Source organism: Phodopus roborovskii, unplaced genomic scaffold (assembly GCF_943737965.1).
Source record: "Phodopus roborovskii unplaced genomic scaffold, PHOROB, whole genome shotgun sequence".
NCBI classification, from domain to species: domain Eukaryota; kingdom Metazoa; phylum Chordata; class Mammalia; order Rodentia; family Cricetidae; genus Phodopus; species Phodopus roborovskii.
This window is the reverse complement of record NW_026126639.1, coordinates 1169382-1193896: the sequence shown is the minus strand read 5'-3', so window position 1 is coordinate 1193896 and position 24515 is coordinate 1169382. Positions and strand designations below refer to the sequence as shown.

The window sequence follows — 24515 nt, the reverse complement described above, 5'->3', positions numbered from 1 at the left end:
AGGCCCCAGCTGTTACCAGGGAGAGAGCAACCATGGAGAGCTTCTGGGGAAGAGAGAATTATTCCACTTTGATATTGTGGCCATTACTAATGAGACCATGCTGCAGTGGAAGGCCCTGTGCCCATGTACTAATTATAACCATGTACTAATTGAACGTAGAGGGTTATAAAACCAAGCTTAGAATGAGGATGAGAAGAAGCATGGAGATGAGTAAGGAGACACACAGGGGAAGGGTGTATGAGGATGCAGAAAGAGCTGGTGGGAAATGTGAGTACATGTGTTTATATTTCATTGTGCACATGCATGAAGTCCTTTACATTTCTCTAAAGGGAAAGAGACATGAAACCCCATCATCACGTTACAAGTCAGTGGGAAAGTCGCATGTGTCCCATACTTACTATTCCATGAAGAAATGTGGCATGGCAGTAAAAATACTTCCAAGGCCCATGATGAAACAACCAATTCCAATCAACTTTGGTCTGTGTAGTTTGGATCCAAAGTAACTCACAAATATAATAACCAGCAAATTCCCTATAATGAAACCAAGTTATGTCAGTTTGATTCATCACAGCAAATGCTGATGGTCGATGTATCTGGTAGAATGGAAGGACCCAGACAGTATAAACAGAGAAAACACTTAGCCCTTTGTTAGGTTGATTGATGAGTAAAGATACAACACAAAATTACAAAAAAAGAACCAGCAAAAAAAAAAAATGCATGAAGTAAAACAGAATTAACTGGAAAGAGGACAGACTGGGAAAACAGTGTCCTTACAGGTATAATATTATTGATTCAGAAGATCAAAAATGGCAAACTAAGAATAAAAATAGAAAATGTATACATTTTAATTATATAAAATGAAAGACAAGAGAAGATAGAACAGGAAACAGCCAACAGAGGAGACCTACATAGCCACCCAAGGGTGTTGATGCCAGGAGGTTACAGGGTGAGGCCACCTGCCAGTACTGGGCTTTCAGTGCTCACAGCTAAGAACAACAACCTGTAAACTGAACATTTAGAGCAATGATTCCTTAGTTCTCAAGGCTCAGAGCTGCCTTGTATGGGGGCTCATACAGTTCTTAATGGTCAGAAATATAATAAAAAAATAAATATTATATTTTGGAATCACAGATTCAAGAATCCTGTAGGTGAAGAAACATGTGTAAAGAAAATTGAAAATCAATGTCATTCTAATTGTGAAACTGTAGCTGCTTCCATGGAGACATTGAAGTGGGGGCTGGAGATATGGCTGACTGCCTGAGAGCACTTGCTGTCTTGTAGAGGACCTGTGTTTGGTTCCCAGTAACCATGTTGAATAGCTCATGAATGCCTGTAACTCCAGCTCCAGCATATAACATCCTGCCTTCTAACCTCTGAGAACATCTTCACAAATGTACGTATGTATGTATGTAGAAACACACATATGCAAGGATTTCTAAGAGACAGGCAAGTGGAATACTGAAAGATACATACTATTCAAACATATTTTACATCACAAAACTTCAGAATTCATAAGGAAAAACAGATAGATGTCCCTTCATGTAATAACTTTTAAAACACTGTTAAATATGTCCTAGGTCAAGATTTTTTAAATGGCCATCAAATTTATAGGAAATAGACATAGTTGTCTAGCTCCCTCAAAAAATTAAATAGTTAAAAAAAAAAACACTCAGCTGTTAAAAACAATGGCATCGAGAAATTGGAAGGTAAATGGATGGGTTTAGGAAAAAAAAATCCTTATTAAGGTAACCTAGACCCAGACAGACAAACATGGAATGCATTCACTGATAAGCGGATATTAGCCGTAAAGGAAAGGGTAACTAGACTACAATCCACAGCTCCAGAGAGGGTGGATAACAGGGAGGGACCAAAGAGAAATGGGTGGATTTGTCTGGGAAAGGACAATAAAACACATCACCTGAGTAAGCTGGGGACCGGTGGGGATGGGAAAATGAGGGACCAGGTTGGTGATGAGTGAGAGGAGAGTCATGAAAGAGCTGTCTTGATGGGGGTGCATTTCGGGGCCTTGTAGAAACCTGGTGCAAAGGAAACTCCCATGAATCTACAAGGATGACCCCAGTTAAGACTCTTAGCAATAGTAGATATGTAGTTTGTACTATCCATCTCCTGTAATCAGAATGTTGACTACCTATTGTCATCAAAGAGCCTTCATCCAGTAACTGACAAAAGCAGATATCCACAGCCAAACCCTAGGCCAAACTTGGGGAATCTGTTGCAGGTGGGAGGAAGGATTATACAAGCCAGGAGGTCAAGGCCATCACAAGAGATCCCACATGGACAACTAACCTGGGATCATAGGGGCTCACAGACACTGGACTGACAGCTAAGGGGCCTGCATGGGACTCACCTAAGCCCTCTGCATGAGACCCTCTGAACCCTCTACATCTGTGCAACAGTATATAACTTGGTCCACTTGTGGGACTCCTAGCAGTCAGAGCAGGGCCTGTCCCTGACTCTCTGGCAGACTTTTGGAAACCTATTCCTCATACTGGGTTGTGCTAACAAACCTTAATGTGAGGGGAGGATCTTAGTCCTACCTCAACTTGATACTCCATGCTTTGTTGACATCCATGGGAGGATTGCCCCTTTCTGAACAGAAGTAGAGAAGGAATGGATTTGAGAGGGGGGTACAGAGAGGAGGTGGCAGGATGTGAGGAGATGAAGGAGAAACTGTGGTTGGGGTGTAAAATAAATTAATATATTTAATTAATAAAAGGAGAGGCACAGAGGCATAACCTTCTGCTGCTTCATAACAGAAGAATGCCTCTGGGTAATTGCATGGAGCTTGGTGTCGAAGAAGAAGACAACAGAGTAACGTCTTCCATGCTGTAGAACCACCCCCCTCAAGTGTTAAAGAACACCATTCCAACACATTAGTCCCGAGATGTTCTGTGCTCCTTAAATCAAAGGAGCTCTAACTCTGCCAACTTTTCTTCATGTGTGGTTCTCTTGAGAAAGGGAAGGTGAAGTCTCACAAGAGTTAGTGTGAAAGCAATGGGTTTGTGTAAAATCATTCTCCCCAAATCTTCTTTTCAAGGTGGCTATCAATCAGTTTGTACTGTATTCAGTGGTATCACTGACTTCAACTCCTACACATCAGTGGCACCATTTTCCCAAGATAGGACAACAAAAAACACTCCGGATATTGCTATATTTTACAAGAAGGACAGAGTTATTCATGGTTAAGAAACATGGGATAGAACATGTCTGAACTGTATTTTTCCTCTATAAGTCTGGTTAGTAAAACAGAAATAAACATTACCAATTTCAAATGCTCCATCAATCAAACCAGCAAAGGAAGATGGGATGTCAAATCTCCTTTCTATTTGCGTGATGGAACTTTTCATAATGACTCCAGCTAGTGCCTTGCTTATATAGGCAAAGGAGAGGGCTGCCAAAAACATCTAAGGGAAAACAAAGGGGTGAGAGGTAAATCAAAGGAGTATATAGGACACAGTTAAAATACATTTTATTTTTGGTTTTCATTTTTGTTTTTAATTGAAGACAGCATTTCAGTCTTTCCTTGGTAGCATTTGGTATTCCGTTAGTGATACATTGAACAACTTCCCCTTTTAATGTCATCATCATCTTACAGGTAAGGCACAACTTCCTAAATTGGTTATAATTATAGTAGTAAAATTAGCACTGTAGATCATAAACCAATTTCTAATCTCTGTTGGCCAATTACGATAATTGTGTAATCACTGTAGCCTAATCTTCGTTTTGACAGGTGCCAAATCTAGGGACTGGCAGGCTGTTTTCAAGGGCAGTACTTTGGGGAAATACAGCTAAGGACAGACATCAGGTAGGAACAAAGCATTTGGGAAAGTTGTTTTATATGTAGATGAAGACCCAAAGAATGCAGAGTTGGTCATCCATCCAACAAAAGCTATCTCAACATTCAAAACATAAAAACAGCAAGTCCATGTACCGTGGAGTCACAATAGCCGTAATACATATGCGCTTGACATTAAAACTCCCAAGCCCACAAAGTGAAGGGTGTGAGCACAGAAAGAAAAATAGCAGCACAGTAGCATCAGTCCATTACTGCCATCGACTCATCAAGCAGAGGGAAAGTGAGTGAAGAAACAGCAGCCGTACAGCACTACAGAGACCAATTAGAGCCATGGGAGGACTACAGAGTGCTTGCTTGAGTGACAGCAGCATCCATAATCTCCAAAATAATCTCAGTCATGCCAAATAACATGACTTTACAACCCCACCACACACACACACGCGCACACACACACACACGCACATGCACACACACGCATGCACTCACATGCGCACACACACAGACACAGAGGGGGCGTGAAGAGGGACATTTGAGTGTTATTCCTTTCTGTGAGTGTGAAACAGGTTCTCACACAGGCCTTGAGTTCATCACTATTCTAGAAAGATTGGCAAGAAAGCACCAAGGAAACCTGCCTCAACCTCCTGCTCCAGGGTTAGGAGGGCATGCTGCCACACTGTTCTCTTTATGTGAGTTCTGGAGTTCAAACACACGTTTTATGCTTGCAAGAAAAATTGCTTTACTTACTGACTTGTCTCCCAGCTAAAATCGATTTTTAAAAGATTTAAAAATTGAACTATGTTCCCTACCATAATAGATTTAAAAACAAAAAACAGCAGAATAAAAACAAAAGTTTACACACACACACACACACACACACAACACACACACACACATATGACTTAAACCACACATTCTTGAACAACTGGTGGATAATGAAGAAATTTCAGAGTAGTTTAGAAAACACCTGGAAGTAAATGGAAGTTAAAAGCACAACAGTTCAGAATTAATGGGATGCAGTGAAAATAAGAAAAAAGGAAAAGGGACTGTTTCTCAAAAGAATAAAGGTCTCAAACAACATCATTTTCCCCCTGAATGGTCTAGGAAAAGAGGAATCAACAAAATGCAAAATTATAAAAATGAAGGAAGGAGTAAAAAACAGAGAGAAAACTTAAACATCTTAAATTAGAAATGAAGGAGGAAACATATAATGTATGGCTTAAACATTAAAAAAACAATGTAAAAGGTACTATGACAGACTAGATTGCAACAAACTGAAATAAATCCCTAGAGGCACACAATCTGCAAAACTGACCCAGGAAACAATAGCAAGTTTGAGCACACAGGTAACTAGCGACGGGGGTGGAGACTTAACGAGAATGCCCCCCAAGAAGAACCCGTACCGCATGGCTTTACCGAGAATTGTAGCAAACGGTTAGAAGTGAATTAAATTATTTCCAAAGTCTCTCAAAGGAGCACAGAGAAAAGGATACTCCCACACTCAGTGCCCTCACCATCACCCTGATGTGTACATGAGATGATGACACAAGAGAAGAAGACCGTGGTCCAGCGTCCCTGATGAATACTGAAGCATAAATGCTTAACCACTGTGCTAGCAAGGAGAATGCAACAGCACCCTGAGAACATGGCAGCGAGGCCAACTTTACTTCCATGTGTTTGACTCCATTGCATTCGTTCATTTCAAATACTGTGTTTTTACTTCCATTTTCTTTTAAAGAACAAACTATTACAAAAACATTCCTACCTTTATTTTTCTATTGGTTTCTCATTTAATTCTATCATGGTGGGTGGGGGAGATAATTGGAATCTTTTTAATCTTTTAAAATTGCTTGCCGGGGAGATTCTCAAACCAAGAATGAACGGAATGATCCATCCTATAAATTTCAGGCAGTCTAAATCTCCACATTAACAAATAAATGATGGAAACCTTGAGATTATCTCAATAAATGCAGGAAAAAAGAAATCACACAAAGTACTACACCTTTTCACCGTAGAAACAGAGTAAGGTGCTTTGAATGAGAATGAGTATGATAGGCTCAAATATTTGAATACTTTGTTCCCATTTGGTGGAACTTCTATGGAAGGATTAGGAAGTGTGGCCTTGTTGGATGAAGTGTGTCACTGGGGGTTGGGCTTGAGGTTTCACAAGCCCAGTCCTTTCCCAGTTAGCTCTGTCTGTCTCATGGTATGTCTCAATATGTAAACTCCTAGCTACTTCTCCAGCTGTGCCTGTCAGGTTTCTGCCATGCTTCTTGCCACGATAGTCATAGGCGCTGACCCTCTGGACCTGTACGCTCTAAATACGTTCTTTTCCCTAATAGTTTATCTGATCATGATGTTTTAGCACAGCGATAGGAAAGTAACTAATACACACACACTAACTAGAAAAAGGAAGGGGCTAATTCAATATAGAAACCATATGTGTAAGCCCATAAGGAGCATTGTTCTCAACAGGGAACTTCTGACACTCTGTAGAAGATAAGAAGCAAGGTGAAGATCTGTGCTCTCATCATGAATATCATCATATTGTTACACACTGCAGGCAGGGATGGGGAGGAGGCTGAGGGAAGGAGAGAAAGGTACAGAATCCTCTCAAATTTGTATGAACCCAAAGCCTAAAGCAGTATTGAGTAGAAAGTCATACCTCACATTTTCTGACTTCAATATAGTCCATGAAACAGCATTGCTTACAGTAGCCAAGAAAAGAAAATCAATCCATATCTGACTATCAGATGAATAAGTAAAATGGATATATATGCATACATAATTCACATTAGACTTTTGTTCACGGTTTTATAAAGAAGTCTTAGCACATGCTATCTTGTGGATGAAAGTTGAGGTCATTGTGCTAAAGTAAAGAAGAAGAGTCAGCGAAGGACTGATAATGTGCATACTCTTGGGAAGTGTCTCCAGTAGGAGGGTTACATGGGGGAGGAAGAGGAATTATAGAGGGAAGGGTGAGAGAGGGAAATGGGAAGTTAAAGCGTGCCCCAGGCTCAATAAATGTATTTATGAAGTTGTCAAAGAATCAAATAAAATCTGACTGGAGAGATGGTTGAGTGGTTAAGTCAACTTTTTCTTGCAGAGGACCATTTATCATTCCAAGGTCATGCTTCAGTCACGTGGTAGTGACAAACAGTGAACACTTGCACAGATTTTGTATCACTTCTTCTCAGATGTAAATTTATTTAATTCTCATATCTTTTGAGGCCAGTTGCACTGTCTCCCTCCCTCCCTCTCTTTCTTTCTTTCTTTCTTTCTTTCTTTCTTTCTTTCTTTCTTTCTTTCTTTCTTTCTTTTCTTCCTTTCTTACCTGAAATGGGATCTCACCACACTACCCATTGGCCTCAAATTCCATGGTTCCTGTAATTCTCTAGCATCAGCCTTTTAAACTGGGACCATGTATGCCTTACTTTTCCATAGTCTTCATTATTTTAAATACAGAATGACCTACTAGATTTATCAGTGGAAACAGTTATCTTAATAAAAAAATAATACTTTTAATCAATTTCTTAATTCACATGTGGCTTTACCATTATTGGCCCTCCCACTGATATATAGACTTGTTTGTGCATCTCTTTAAAGTACAACCTCCAATTTCCTTTTCTTCTTTCTCTCTACCATCTTCTTTTTCTCCCATTTTTTCCCCTGAGTTAAGGTGGTAATGGTTCCTCCAAACTATTCTTATTATTTCATAATGTTTATTAGGCATCTACTCATACAGGTTTGTGTTCATGCTGTTTATTCATCTTCTCTAGTATAGTTTAACAGAACATCACAGCTTGAATCCCCATTGTAAATAACAGACTTTTCAAAGTAATAAACATTGGATGGGGAGGTTACTCAAAAGAGCACTTGGTGTTCTTTCTAATGACTGCGATTTGGTTCCCAACACCTACACTGCTGCATATGATCTTCAGGAACCCCTCTTCCAGGGGATCTTACGGCCCTCCTGGACACCTGCAGGGACATGAAGCACACACATACACTTACTTATACATACACATGCACATAAAATAAATAAATATATCTTTAAATGTGTATTTTGCTCATCTCTCTAGAAAATACAGGACTTAAGTCCAGGCAAAGGATAATATATAATACCATTCTCAGAACTTAACCAAAATATGTAACTTAATGAGTGACTTTAAAGGTTTGATCTTTCTCTACCCTCATCTTTTAATTTTTTCTATAGTTGAAATCTCTGCTATTAGTTCATTGATATAAAAACACAATTGTTCTGCTAGAGTTAAACCCATTTCTATGCAAGATACTACAAAAGACATCTACACTAATGAATCATTAGTGTAATAATAGGATAATGTGTTGATTATGAAAGAAACACAGAATATTCTCATCTAAACCCTAACTATGAGAGCTTCTGGTTCGATGAAAACAATAGAAATACTTCCAGTAATCCAGGGAATCTTAGTAATGAAGACAGAAGTATACCCAAGGACAAGTCTTGATCCAAAACTTCAGAGAAAGGTTTTGTGTCGTTCATGATTCCAATCTTAAAAGAAACATTCAGCACCCTGAATTTCACAGAAAACCCTAAATTATTTTTATAAGGAGAAATAGGTAGCAGACATAAACTTACCAGGCACAGGGGTCTCCAATCCCTGGGATATTATGAGGGTATAGGATATTGCATATAGATAGCAAATTTCTTTAGATTGAGAATATGCATACTCTTGTGCTTACTATATTGTTCTGAAATGGTCACTCCAGCCCCGTTCTTAATGAGAAGCTGAAGTTTAGAGAAAGAATAATGGAAGTTCACCAAGTGTCAAAGAAAAGAGTTGAAGCCTCTCATAAAAATACCCTGAAAGACAGGCATGGGGGTACATTTCGGTGTGTGAGGCTTCAAACAGAGAAAAGTGTTCACTGTCACACAGCAGATTTGAACTCGTTTAACAATCGTTTCACTCTGTGTGTCAGTGCTTTCTTTGCCTGTGTGTCAGTGTGTCAAGTGCATGCAGTGCCCGTGGGGACCAAAAGAGGGCATCGCATCCCTTGGAACTAGAGTAACAAATAGTTATAAATGAACTTGTGGATGCTGAGAACTGAACGTGGGTCCTCTCGAAGAGCAGCCAGTGTTTTTAGACACCTAGTCACAGTTCCAGCTCAGTAGGTCTTAAACTAGAATTGACAGGACTAAGAGGAGGTAAAGTCTATATTTACCCACAATTCTGGCAGGGGTTTATTTATTTATTTTGGCCAGAGATCTAGGCTTGAAGTCCGGTGACTGTTCCATGTTGTACTGAGTCCCTGTATGCAGTTTTGATGGACTCGGGAGCCTCCTCTGTATCGCAACTTATTTGCTCAACAAACATTAGCCACAATTATAGTAAGGTACTTGCTTTTCTCGACATTAGTGTCGAGAATGGAGCAAAAGGTCATGGACAGAAAAATAAGCCACGAATATCCCTAAGAAAACCAAAGTCACATGGGGACAAAGAGCCAGAGGCAAACAGTGTGGCATGGACTGAGTCCTATCACCAACGTAAGTCTATGTTACGAAATACCAAGCAAAAAGTGACCGAGCCCCTCAAAGGTGAAGTTTTATAGATATAGCTGTTAATAACCGAGTTAAATCTTTAGGGCTCAAAGAAATTTACACATTAAAGAAGAAACAGTATTTAGAGAGAAACAGGAAGCAGTGAAAGCTTCAGGGCCACTGAAGAGCCTGAGACATTTTGAAAAGCAGATAGAAAGGGGAGGGAGGGAAGGATGACAGAGAGAGAGAGAGAGACAGAGAGACAGAGACAGAGACAGAGAGAGAGAGAGAACCTGGGAAGGTACAAAGAGGCCCAGCATCGGGAAGCCAGTTCACATTTTAAATACAACATAAAGATGTCACATGCTCAGCAGATACACGATGCTCTGAGTTGATCATCCCAGGATCCGCGTGATGGAAGGCAAGAACCAACTCCTTCATGTTTTCCTTTAGTCTCCACGTGTACCACAACATGCATCCCTGAGCACGCATGCGTCCTATGTGTGTGCACACATGCGCGCGAGCACATGCACACGCACACACACACACACACCTCTCATACATGCACACATGATAAATAAAATCAAAACTTTTCAAAAAATATTTCCTAGGAGATGAAATGTAGTGGGTCAATTCTGACAGACACAATGAAGATGAAAGAAAGAAAATGTTAACAAAACTGAGCTCATGGTTAAGCAGAATAAATAACTAGAGATGGACTGTAAGAAAGAAGGCTACAGACACCTGAAATTCCAGAGGGTACAAAGGTGATTCGTGGACAAGGACAAGGGCAGATTTTGTTCTGTAGTTTCTGTTCTGTGGTGCTGTTTGTGGAATGTTGGTATTAGAGGTCAGAGAAACAGAGGGGTCTTGCGGACAGAACTCACTCTGCAGGCAGTTTGGATAGGAGTGGTTTTGTGAGTAGCCAAATAAAGATCTTTAATTCTTGGAGCATTTCCCACATATTTGTAACTTTTGCTTTCTGGGCGTTTTATTTGTTGTGTTTACGTTGGTGCCTATGTGCCACAGTGATTGTAGAAGTCAGAGGACAACTTGCTGGAGTCTCTCCTCCTGTATGTATGCAGTTCCTATAATTTAACTCAGGTCTTCAGACATGGTAGGAATATTTTCACTCAGTAGAGCCTTTCTTGATAAGCTGTTTCCCTGCCCTCCTATAGTTAAGAGCTTTACTTTTACTTATGCTGTGAAATTTGGTCATAATTTTTTTTGCTTAATAGAATCATTTTAATACAATGTTAAAATTATACTAGAATTGCAGAGGATTTGGAACACACACACACCGATAGTGACAAGGTCTTAGTGTACAGACTACATGGACCACGTATCTAGAATTGTTGCACCTCTGTCTGCCAATTGCTAAGATTTCAAGTGGGTACTCTGAGCATGATTTACTATTTTCAGGACTCATTAATGAGCACTGTGCTTTAAGAAATATGGAAACTCTTAGGACCCAGAGATCTGATCAATTAAATAGACATAAGCCTATATTCACATTTCCCTTTATCCCTAGACTACAAGCCTGTGAATTTAGTCTTGGCTTTCTCTTCAAATGTCTTCCTACTTCCTCCATTAAGATGCATGGCTCCATAGTATTTTAAGTTGTATTCATACAGTCTGTCTCTACTACTAAGTGTGAGGTTAGTAGCAACTACTGGGCTACTCAGATTTCAGTGGCAGAGCCTTATAGGGTAAAATGCCAACATCTTAGGGTCCTGCCCAGCAGAGAACCTGGAGAAAGACTTCTGTTTATGAGGTTTTGGGTTTCTCTTCTAGAAGCAACACCCTCAACAAGCCTATACTCCAAGAGAAGCTTCTTTCTCTTGAAGGCAGGAAACTCTAACTTAAGCATGTTTGACAAAGTGTGGAAAGACCAGGGGATGACTGCCTGGTGACTACAGTTCTTCATTCTCAGGCTCCTCGCCTTACATGAAATCTTTGGTCTTCACCCTGAAAAATAGTCCCTAGTAAATTTATACAAAAACTGAACTTACTTTACTAGCCTATAAAGTAAGTAAAAGTAGAATATCATGCTTTAGATGACAGAGCTGAAAGACAAGTTTTCCCATGAGATACTCAGAGTAAGAAAATAGAACTGCCAAAAATCTACTGCAGGGGACTTGAGAGACGGCTCAGTGGTTAAGAGCAGTAGCTGCTCTACCAGGAAATCTCAGTTCATTGTCCAGTATCTGCATGGTGGCTCACAACTGAAGGGGGATGTAATTCTGTAAATATGTTTCTCTGATTGGTTAATGAATAAAACCCTGGTGGCCAATAGGAAAGCAAGATAGGTGGGACTAGGAGACAAGGAGGATTCCAGGAGATGTAGTGGAGGAGAGTCAAGATGTAGGGACTTGAGAGAAGTCTGGACCCTCTCTCTGGTAAGCCAAGATCACATGGAAACATTTAGATGAATAGAAATGGGTTAATATTTAAGACTGAGCTAGGCAATAAGAAATGCTAGTAACAGGCCAACAACTCTGTATCTGATACAGCATCTCTGTATGTTATTTGGGGGGCTGACACAACTCCGGGACCAGGCTGGTGGGAAAACTGCTTGTAACACACATCATGTAACACACAATATGTAACTACAGTCAACTAGGGATTTTGAGCAATCATATATGCCAAGACATATGCATCTGTTTTAAAATAAGTACTAACCTAGTAGGATTGGTAGAGGAAAGCTACATATGTCCTGTGGAAAGAATAAGGACATGACTTGCATCCTTCACTCACACTGGTCTAGAACTGGAATTGGGAAAGGCAAATTTTCCCTCTGTTTTCTTTTGGTTTGAGGTGATAACACAATAGTTTTGTACTATTGAAGAATGTATATTGTCGTATAGAGGAACAAGAATCTAAAGAGATGAGAAGTGGTAGGCTCTTTGTAACCTAGGTAGCTCAGTACAAAGACTGATAGCATCATCATGTATCAAAACACATTGCTATGTGACTTCATTATCTTCTTCACTCTTAGTCATTTGTACCCACTAGATCTGTGGGTGCCATCCTGAGTGTGGGTTGGTACATGGGTCTGATTAAGTGTGACCACCTGAAGAGTGATTCAAGTAGAGTGACAAATTCAAAACTTTCCATAGAACCTGGCAGGTACTAGCATTATATAAACCCAGTTACTTTGGTAATATGGGACATAGTTACGAAGATGCCTCAGGCCAGGCTTTGCTCCCAACTATGATGATTTAGATGAGAATGTTCCCCATAGCCTTGTATAGTTAATGCTTTGTGCTCTGTCAGTGAAACTGCTAAGGAAATATTAAGAGGTGTGGCTTTGCTGGAGTAGGTGACACCAGGAGTGGGCTTTGAAGTTGCAAAAGCCCATGCCACGCCCAGCCTCTCTATAAATCATTTTTCCCACCTCTCTCTCTTAGCCCCACTGCCTGAAAAGCACTCAGGTTCTGCCAGAGTGCCATGCCTGTCTTCCACTATGCTGATCACAGACGAACTCCCTAAAACCGCAAGCAAGTTTCCAATGAAATGCTTTGCTTTATAAGACTTTGCTCGGTAATGATGCCTTTTCAGAATACTAGAACATTAACTAAGATAACTAACTACAACAGTTGAGTCCTAGGATGGATAGTTTTGGTCAACTCAGCATACGTTAGAGCTAGTGGGAAGAGGAACCTCATTTGAGAAAATGCTTCTATCGGATTTCTTGTAAGAATGTCCATAGGAAATTTTCTTGATTGATGATTGACAGACAAGGGACTGGCAAGCCCATGGGGAATGGTGCAATCCTTGGGCAGACTGAGTAAACCATGTGGAGCAAGCCAGTGAGAGCATGGTCCCTGCTTTAGTTACGCCCCTGGATTGCTGCCCTGCTAAAGTCTGCCCTGTCTCCCCTCAGTGGCAGACTGTAACCTGGAAATGCAAGGTGAAATAAACCCCTTTCTCCTCCAACTGCTTTGGCCACGGTCTTTATCACAGCAATGGAAACCCAAGTAAACAAGATGTAAGGAAAGCCATTTTCTCTTGGTACACCTAAGGCTTCTCTCCACTGCTATAAAATGGAGATGATTATATCTGATTAATAGAACTATAATAAAGAAAAAGTCCATTTGCAGAATAAAAGAGGAGACTAGCACCTGACATACAGTAAGAGTTTAATAAATGTTAGCTATTATTACTATTGCCTTCTCTATCTTCTGAGTTAGGCTACAGGTAATGTGCTATACATTAACATCTAATGCTTGACTCTGAGCCTCTTTTCCTGACATTCTATGGGAGATATTACTTCACTATATACACAGAAGTGACATCACCAACCATAACACAACGCAACACCCAGAACTTCCATTGTCCCTGCATCATGGCAGTATGGTAATCAGTGGTGTCTCTGAACTTTCCTTCAGCTTAAACCTTATTCAGATATTTCATCAGAGCAGACTTTGCCAGAAGCTACTGAAAACAAATAGACTTTGTGTTCTCTGGACAAAGTTAAAGGGAATTTTTTAGTTTTTACAACATCCTTGCCATTAATTATTACCTTTGTTATCTGCACTCAGCTACTTAAGACATCAAGTTTATCTAGGTCAAGGGTTTAACATGCTGGAGAAGGGCACCCATGGTTGATATCTTGTCCTTTACAAGGTTTTGAGACTTTGTCTTGTGTCCATAGGTTGTTTTTATTTTATGAGGTGGGTGATTTGGGTCAGACATTTCCCCTTTGCTGACTTGGATCCTTCATGTCACACTGCTAAGAAAATTCTTTTTTTCTGTGTTTGAAGTTGACTATATCATCAATTTCCCATAGTTTTGTCCCAAGAATCAAGATCAGAATCAGTATGCTTTCAGATGAGAAAAATTAAAGGACTATTAAGTTTTCAATTAGGTCTTGGTACAAAGTCCATTTTGTTAATAGCAAATTCTCTTATCAGATTATGTTCTTTGGTTACAAGAATTAAAAAAAAAATACTAAGGAAAGATAACTTATAGATACTAATTTATTTTCATTTTAAGACTATTTTATATATCTCTCTCACACACACAGTTTTTTAACTACATTTATAGTTATGTCAAGAACCAGAGGGGACACAAAATATTTCTAACTTTCCAATATTAATGAATATGCAAATATGAAGATCACCCCAGTGCTACAGGTTCAATATGTGAGGACACTGGCAGTGGGTCCAAGATCTAACGGTAATGCACAAACTGACCCAGCGGAGCCCATTCTGTATGGAGAGATAGCATGCCCAGCCAGACACAGGGGCTTGGGAGGCCTTGGTCCTGCCTCAGCAAGATGATGGGGCAGACTTATTAGACTTCCTAGGGAAGGCCTTACCCTCTCTGAGAAGCAAATGGGAGGTGGGGGAGAGTGGGGGAGGGAGAGAAGAGGGGGGATGGAAACTGGGCTTGGAATATAAAAATAAATTATTCAAAAATATTTCATATGAAAAATCACCAAAGGGGGATCTTGTTGCTTTCCCCTTTTCCAGAGCCCCATGCATGTCTTAGGGTTCTGCTTGTTCCCTAGCTTTTCTGCTGGCATGAAATATAGGCTGGAGATCCTTTGCTCTATATCTAAAATTCGTATATGAGTGAGTACATACCGTGTTTGTCTTTTTGGGAGTGGGTTACATCACTCAGGATTGTTTCTTCAAGTTTCATTCATTTCCCTGCAAATTTCAGGATTCAATTGTGTTTTTCCACTGAGCAGTACTCCCATGTGTAAATGTACCAAACTTTTCCATGCATTCTTTAGTTGAGGGGCATTTAGGTTGAGTCCAGTTTCTGGCTATTACAAATAATGCTGCTATAAACATAGTTGAACAGATGTCCTTGTATGAATGCACATCTTTTGCGTATATGCCTAGGAGTGGGATTACTGGATCTTCATGTAGACTAATTTCCATTTTGCTGAGGAACCCCTATACTAATTTCCAAAGTGGCTGTATGAGTTTACACTTCCACCAGCAGTGTAGGAGTGTGCCCCTTATTCCACATCCTCTCCAGCATAAACTGTCTTTGGTGTTTTTGATTTTAGCCAATCTGACAGGAGTAAGATGGTATCTCACAGTTGTTTTGATTTGCATTTCCCTGATGGCTAAGGATGTTGAGCAATTTCTTAAGGGTCTTTCAGCCATTTGAGATTCCTCTATTGAGAATTCTCCATTTAGTTCTGTACCCCACTTTTTAATTGGATTATTTTCCTGAGTTCTTTGTATATTTTGGAAATCAGCCCTTTGTCAGATGTGGGGTTGGTGAATATGTTTTCCCATTCTGTGGGCTGCCCTTTTGTTTTGTTGACTGTGCCCTTTGCCTTATAGAAGCTTCTCAGTTTCAGGAGGTCCCATTTATTAATTGTCAATCTCAGTGTCTGTGATACTGTCTTATGTTCAGGAAGTGATCTCCTGTACCAATTCCTTCAAGGGTACCTCCTCCTTTTTTCTTGTAAGAGGTTCAGTGTGGACGGATTTATGTTGAGGTCTTTGATCCATTTGGACTTAAGTTTTGTGCATGGTGATAGATATGGATCTATCTTCAGTCTTCTATAGGCCAGCATCCATTTGTGCCATGGCTATTTGTTGAAGATGCTTCCTTTTTCCAATGTATAGTTTTAGTTGCTTTATCAAAAACCATGTGTTTATAGGTGTGTGGATGAATATCAGTGTTTTCTATTAGATTCCATCATCTACCTGTCTATTTTTGTGCCGGTACCAACTGTTCTCAGGACTGTAGCACTGTAATAGACTTTGAAGTCAGGGATGGTGATGTCCCCAGAAGTTCCTTTATTGTACAGGGAAGTTTTGGCTATCCTGTGTCTTTTGTTTTTCCATATAAAGTTGAGTATTATTCTTTCAAGGTCTGTGAAGAATTGTGAAGATCTTGATGGGGATTGCATTGAATCTGTAGATTGCTTTTGGCATGATTGCCAGTTTTACTATGTTGACCGTACCTATCCAAGCGCATGGGAGATCTTTCCATTTTCTGGTATTGTCTTTAAAGACTCAGAGTTCTTATTATGTAGTTCTTTCACTTGCTTGGTAAGTGTTACCCCAAGATATTTTATGTTGTCTGTGTCTATTGTAAAGAGTGATGCTTCTCTGATTTCTTTCTCAGCCCCTTTACTGTCTGTATATACATGTCCCCCTGGAGAAAGGGACAAGATCTCCTGAGCAAACTGGGAGCATAGAGGGAGGGAAGAGGGAGTTAGAAGAAAGGGAAAGGGAGAAAGGGAGGGGAGAGGTGAGCATGAGGGAACAGGAAGATTGAGACAAGGAAATAATAGAATAATAAAAGAGATACCATAATAGAAGTAGCCATTATAGATTTAAGGAGAAATTGGCACTAGGGGAATGACCAGAGATCAACAAGGATGAACCCAACTAACAATCTAAGAAATAGTGGAGAGGCTACCTTTAATGCCCTTCCCCTATAATGAGATTGACAACTACCTTATATGCCATCCTAGAGACTTCATCTAGTAGCTGATGGAAGCAGAAGCAGACACCCACAGCCAAACACTTGCTGAACTCATGGGATCCAATTACAGAGAGGGAGGAGTGATGAGCAAAGGGGTCAAGACCAGGCTGGAGAAATCCACAAAAACTACTGACCTAAACAAAGGGGAGCTCATGGACCCTGATCTGACAGCTGGGAAACCAGCATAGGATGGACCTAGACACCCTGAATGTGGGTGTTAGGAGATCTGGACAGTCTATGGGCCCTCTAGTAATGGATCAGAATTTATCCCTAGTATACGAATGGACTTTGGGAGCCCATCCCACTTAAAGCGAGACTTTCTCAGCCTAGACACATGTGGGAGGGCTAGGCCCTGCCCCCAATGATATGACAGAATTTGAAGACTCCCCATGGAAGGCCTCACCTTCCCTGGGGATCAGAAAGAGGACAAGCTGGGGTTTGGTGGGGTTGCTATGGGAGGGTGGGAGGGTGAGGGAACTGGGATTAACATGTAAAACAACCCTGTTTCAAATTTAAAATAAAAAAGGAAAAAAAAATCACCAAAGGAAAAACTTACCTGAATTTAAAATAGATCATGCTGTTCAAGTTTTATACTTCAATGAAAATTCTAACTTGAAACATGATTTCTTTTGAATTACTGTTTCCTTTTCTATAAGTAAAAACTCCCTCTGCACCTATCTTTGTTTGGCACTATGGCACTCATCCTACCTTGAAGCCATCACATCGCCTTGTTTTCTTTGTTCTGGAAGGTTGGTCCTCTACTATTTTGCTTGAATACAGAGTTTGGTCCATGATGGAATCGTGGATGTGATGGGACTATCTGCAATCACTGTTGGTAAATGCTTCCGTTGAAATGATCCCCTACAGAGGGAGAGACGGTGTCGTTTATTGGACTTTAACAATATATAATTTAGAAATGAGAAAAAGTCATGCCCAAACCAACCTTTCTAACAGTGATGTCTACAAAGATTTGGGCTCTCAACCACTGGACTAGGTAAATTCTGGATACAAAATTAAGAAAGAAAAATACAAAGTTCTAACCTGAGGGAGATTTTTAAATTTAAGTTGGTAAATTTATGAAGGAAAATGTAAAACCAGTGAGGTCAATATGGTTTGTTTATATTTGCAATGAATGAAAACATTAAATTTTAGACACTAGGATTTTGACCTTATTTGATTTATCTTGAGATGTTATTTATACCCCAAGAGAAAAGATGATTGAAAACGCATGAGGTTAAGAACAGTCAGAATCCTTCTTTATGCTTTACTACTGTAAACCACATTCCTACAAGTGTTTGGTATAAGAGAAACTATATTTTAAGTGTTTTATAGTTCCTATTCCTTTTTCCATTTTTTCAAGATATGGTTTCTCTGTGCATCTCTAGCCCTGCTGGAACTTGCTCTGTAGACCAGGCTGGTCTCGAACCCACAGAGACCAGCCTGCCTCTGTCTTCCTAGTGCTGGGATTAAAGGCATGCACAACCAATCAACCATCTTGAGTCTCTATTCTTAATAGGAAATAAACAATTTTCTTCCTTCAGTTCATTTATGTCAACTAATGTATTTTTCATAAGATTTAGGAAGCATACACTTGTTTATACATGTATGCAGAAAGGCATATTTGTGTGTCTTAAATACAAACATTATCTGGGGGAATGTGCCCATTATATAGCATGTTTACTACATGGTAAGTATACAGTTGATTGTAACTATTCATGCTGGTTATAGGCTGTAAAATTGATTAGAACATGCAATTAGTAAACATCTAAACACTGATTCTAGAAAACATATCAGGGCATGTTTATGGGTACCTTGTGTCACAGCAGTTTAATCAATTAACTAATAAGTAATTGTTTGTGTATATTGCTGTTGAAAATTACTTTCTTGAGCATATTCTCACATCATTAACATTGGAGTAGTAGTGCATAAAATGCTTGGTCAAGCCAGCCTAAAGCTTATTTCACACACACACACACACACACACACACACACGTTCAAATTATAGTTTTGCTCTCTGTCAGACACTTTTTCATGAAAGAACCCTTGACTGGGCTTTGCCTTATGGCACAAAAATGCAGAGTATTTACAAGATACACTGTGAACAGGTCAGGCATTGACACTCAAATGGCAAAGTGTTGTCGAACCTCCTATGACTTCCACCAACAATCCACCGATGCCCTCCACTAAAAGCCTGGTTTGGTTTCCATCACTTGGCTCATGTTGGCCATTGGCCACGAAGCACCTGCAGTCATGATTTTTGTGTCATGAGTAGGAAGTTTGCTGAAATACAGTCTACAAATAGAGAGGGTCAACTGTATGTATTACCCATTAATGCTTATCGCTTTCCTTTCCTTGCGTGTGTGTGTGTGTGCACAGTCATCTGTGTGCAAGTGCATGTGTCTGCATTTAGGTGTATATATTGTATGTGTGTATATCCAGGTACACAGACGCATGTGCATGTAAGTTTATATGTGGGGGATATGCATGTGGAGATCAGAGATCAACCTCAGCTGTAATTTTGTTATGTTGTTCTTTTCATTTTTTGACAGAGTCTCTTACCAGCCTAGAACTCACCTAGGTTAGCTGGCCAGTGAGTCCCACAGTTCTACCTGTCTCCACCATGAAGTTCTGGGACTGCATACCACCACATCCAGATTCTTTTTTATGTAGGTTCTGTGCGATGAAGTCACGTCTTTGTACTTTCAGACTTCCTTATTTACCAATTGAGCTAGCTCCCTACTGCCCATATATTTTAAAAATTTATTCCTACCGCATTAATTTGTAACACATGGCTATTGCTGGACTTGGCGGTATATGCCTGTAATCCTAGCAGTTGTGAGGTGGAGGAGTAGGATTTGCAATTCAAGTCCAGCTTTGACAAATACAAACATATGCAGATCATGGGAATGCATGCTTATTTACACATAACTGAACTCCAGTCACACCATTTTCTTCGCTTGGTCTAGCCAAACTAACGCCTGCTTCTGCTCAGCTCCTGGGTGCAGAGGCAGAAGCAAAAAAATCAACCTTGTAATGCTAGGCTCATAAGAAATCCCCTTATAAGTTTCCCAGCGTTGTGCCGTGCTTTCACAAGGTAATTTTATGTTGGCTTGGCTCGTATAGTGGGTTGCCTTGCTTTGCTTTAAATCTATGTTTGCATGTATTCTCAAACCCCTGAAAGGCTGCTTTCTCAACCCTTCCATCCAGGTTCATCCTACATTGAATGAACCTCTTATCATCCTTGCCTGTCTTCCCATGCACACTCCATCTGGCCTAAGAATCTTTCAGAGATCCATATACCATGCAAAATACAATTTGCGTTTCCCATTTGGTGGCCTCACAACCCTAAGTTCAGCTCTTATTTAAACTTTTATTTTCAGTCCACTCTACACGTGAAGCCAACATTTCAGGAAGATGGCTCTCTGCCCTTTTGAAGTCTCTTGTAAAGGAAATCTTCATTTACAGGTTGTATATCTTCCCCAGTGGTCTCTCTTCACTATTTTTATTATCTCCACTGAAACGATCACTGCTGGTCTGATATTCCAGGGATGAGTGCCTCATTCAAGCATCCCATTCTGTACTCCTCTCCTTCCACAGACATACTAACTTCTGCATACATCTAGACTTTGAGGGGAAATACACAGCAAGATGGTGGAAAGATAACCCTTTGCTCCTGGTTTCTCATAAACACTGTGCTGATTAAAAGTAATCAGTATAAGTAAACTGATTTATAAGTAACATGGAGGTAAGAGGATCAGTCTGGTTAGAATCATATGGCATCTGTTTTCTGAGTCTTGAAATTTAAAGTCTCATTTGGAGGTGTGGAATGTACTTTTACCTGAATGTGTTGTTTCTGGTTTCTAAATGACTGAGTATTTCAAAGTGTTCACATATGACCATAGACCATGCCAATCTATCCTGGGGTGAACAGTCTTTCCAGGTGGATTGAGGGGAAGCAGGATCAGAATCTCACAGCCTCTGCTGCTGTGTGTGTGCATTAATGATTCCTGGGTCACAGGAATATAACATAGACAAGGAGCCATCTGCCCAGGGAACTGAGGAAGAGAAGGAAAAGCTCCCCTACACCTTCCCTGGGGATCTGGAAATCCCTATCACCCATTGTACTTTGACAGTAACGATTTTCTCATAATCTTCATAACCTGAGGAAGGAAAGTAGTATTCCTGGATGTCTTCTTTGTGCTAGGCACTATGCTAGTCAGAATTTGAAAGTCTTTGAGTTGGAAATAAAACCACCAGGAAAATCTCTTCCCATTCCTTCCTTCTGAATCACACAGAATATGTCATCTGGCAGGAAACAGAGACCAAAGCAGCTCAGGGGCATTGCCTGTTCCTGTTTACTATCTAGTTCTGCAGCTTATTTTTCCAGGTCAGAGAAAATTAAAACAAAAAAACAAAAAAAAAAAAAAAAAAAAAGAAGAAGGTTGGGGGGGTGAGAATCAACTCATCACCCCATAGGGTTGGTTAAATAACTGTCCACAGTGCACATTAAGGAAGAAACCCGAGGCTCCCTGTCCCAGACTTGAAATTCGAATTATCTAGACAGAACTGGGAAATGATTTACCAACTCTATTTGTAAATTGTCTTTTATTCGCTATAAGTTGAGTCTGTGGAACCCTGAGCCACATCTGTCTCCTGAATGGATTGGTGATAGGTTTTGTACTAAAGACACAAGCCATACAATTTGAATCATGCAGCATGAATCCCCCCTTTGTATTGTGTAGAAATATTGTACACTAAAGAAAGGTTGAAAGCAGTCTCAAATCGTCTTACCTGAACTCAGGTGTCTACGGCACTTGTGGCATGTCCAACATTAATCCTCCTAGAAAGTTCCTCTTTAAAGCCACTTGGCTTCTTTCCTTCCCTTGGTCCAATGATGATTAACTATCTTGTCAGGTCACCATCCCCCATAAATTGCAAAAAACAAACAAAGATCTAGCTACAAATTCACCCCTGCATCCTGCATTTCAAGGCTGTACTAAAAATGTCTCAGAATTTATACATTATCTTATGCTGATGCTAAAATAATAAGTTTTGTTTTTAGAAGGACCTTGCAGTTTATATTCAGTTGAATTCATTGCACATTATTGAGATTATAAATACAACATGTTATCTGAGGTATATAAATTCTTCCCAATAAAAAACAAAAAAAACATGTGATTCTGAAAAATGAAGCCAGGTTGTTTTATTTTCGAAAGAAAATAGTTTTACAGCATTTTATGGTTCTTGGATAGAATTCTTAAAATATTTTTATGTGATTATAAGATCATTTTATCATAATGAACTCAAAAACAAGGCTATAGTAATTAGAAAATAAGACATCATTAATGTGAAGAAAATAGGAAGGAAAATTATTTCTATTTGCAAATGGTGTGATTTCTACACTTTTAACATGCTACTGAGTCTACTAGCTAACTCTTAGATCTAATCAGCATCTAAATTGGAGATTCAGGATATAAAATCAATATAAAAGCCTTAATATATGCCTTTCTCTTTTCCTGAAATTAGGGGATATATTCCCAGTTTGTCTCCATTTAATTTAATGTTGACTCTATGTTTGTTGTATATAACCTTTATTGTTCTGAGACATGGTTGGTGTATTCCTAATGGCCCTAGTACACTCATCATGGGGACACTTGGAACACTGAAAAATGTCTATTCAGCAATTGAAATTATTGTGCTTTCTGTCCTTAAGTTATTCATATTATGTACTACTTTTATTAGTTTACATACGTAGAACTAATCTAACCTTCCTGGAGTGAAACCACTTGGTCATAATGTATGATCTTAATATATACCTGAGTTCAATTTCAAGTATTTCAGAGAGAACTTTTGTATCTCTGTTCATTACACTTAGACTTTATTTTTCTTTTCCATGGTATCATTTCTTGGTTTTGGTATCTGGATAACACTAGCTTCGTAGGATAAATTTGTCAGTGTAAAATATTCTGAATATTAATCTTTATATCTGTATAAATGGCACATTTTCTCTCTATTTCTGTGGGCTTCCTTGTCACCTGGTTGATTATGCAGAATTTTTTAGTTTTATAAAGTCCTATTTGCCTGTGCTTGATCTAAATTTTTGGGCAAATTGAGTCCTATTCAGGAAGTTCCTTTTTTAATGCCTGTATCATGTAAATGTACTACCTGTGCTTTCTTCTATCAATTTCAATATTAAAGATTCATGTTTAGACCTTTATCTATTGGGAGTTAGTTTTGTGCAAGATGATAGATATGAATCTAATTTCATTCTTTTATATGTGGACATCTAGTTTCTCCAGCACGATTTGTTGGAGATTTATTAATCAAGTTAATGTTTTTGCTCTTTGTCAAATATTAAACAAAGAACCATGCCAAGCTTCAAGAATCCAGGAAAAAGAGAGGGAAGAGAGAAAATATGAGCAAGGAAGGTCAAAATTATAATGGAGAAACCTACAGAGACAGCTGAACCATGCTCCCGGAAACTCATGAATTCTACACCTACAACTGTGATGACTCCAGGGGACCAAACTAGACCCTCCATATGTGGGAGACAGTTGTGAAGCTTGCACTATCAGAGGGGGCCCTGGCATTAGGACCACGACACAAACATGGTACATGAGCTAACTTGTTGGAGTCCATTCCCTATGGTGTGATGCCATGCTCAGTCTTAATGCATGGGAGAGGAGCCTGGCCCTGCCCCAACCTATTGTGCCAGACTATGTTAACTCCTCATGTAGAGTGGAGTGGACTGGGCATGGGCTAGCAGAGAGGTGAGGGAGGGTGGGAGGTCTCCGAGTGGGTGGGAGAACTGTGGTTGGAATGTAAAATTAAATAATTTTTTTTAAGTATCTGAAGTTACATGTACTCATGTTTGAACCTGTTTTATTCTATTGATCTATATATCTGTTTTTGTGTCAATACTATATTGTCTTTATTACTATGGCTCTGTAATATATCTTAAAATGTGGAAAGGCAAACCCTTAAGCATTATTCTTTTTGCTCAGGATGATTTTGGCTATCTGGGGTCTTTTGTGGTCCTGTATGAATTTTAGGATTTTTTTTTTCTATTTCTGTGAAGAATGAGATACTGATTTCTAAAATATAGTACATGTCATCTGCAAATAGATAGTTTAACTTTTCCCCCCATTTGTAGCCCTTTAATTTCCTTCTTTTGTTTTGTTTCTCTAGTTAGCGTTTCAAAACAACTTGTAACTGGTGTGGGAACAGTGGACATCCCCGCCTCCTTGCTTCAAGCTTTCGTCCATTTAGGATTATGTTGGCTGAGTGCTTTCTGTACACAGCTTTTATTATGTTGAACTTTGTTTCTTCTAGTCCTATATTCTCCAGAACTTTTATCAGGAAGGCACGTTGGATTTTATTAAAGAGTTTTTTTTTTTTCTGTTTCTATTGAAATGATCATGGGATTTTTATCTTTAAGTCCATGTATGTGGTTTGTTACATTTATTGACTAATGAATATTGAACCACCTTAGCATTTCAGGGCTAAAGCCAAGTTGGTCTTGGTGTATAATCTTTTTTAAATGTATGTCTGCATTTTGGTAATAAATGTTTTATAGAGCATTTTTTGAGTCTATGTTCATCAGAAATATCGGCCTGTAGTTTTATTTTTTGACTGTGCCTACTTTCTTTGGTATTAAAGTGATGCTAGATTCATGGAGCAACATAAACAAACAAAAGTCCACACCAAGTTAATGGT

General features: G+C 39.4%; 1 protein-coding gene across 1 annotated transcript in view; it reads right to left on the bottom strand.

Moving 5' to 3' along the window:
• LOC127213150 (solute carrier organic anion transporter family member 1B2) overlaps positions 1-21615 on the bottom strand; it is a 51628-nt gene extending 30013 nt beyond the window's left edge. Inside the window, exons 1-4 of the mRNA XM_051173427.1 lie at positions 21591-21615; positions 17508-17660; positions 3284-3425; positions 399-531 (exon numbers count right to left, since the gene is read on the bottom strand). Coding sequence (XP_051029384.1) covers positions 399-531; positions 3284-3425; positions 17508-17591 — 359 coding nt within the window. The 5' untranslated portion in view covers positions 17592-17660; positions 21591-21615. The remainder of the gene's footprint in view (positions 1-398; positions 532-3283; positions 3426-17507; positions 17661-21590) is intronic.
• Between the last annotated feature and the right edge of the window lie 2900 nt (positions 21616-24515).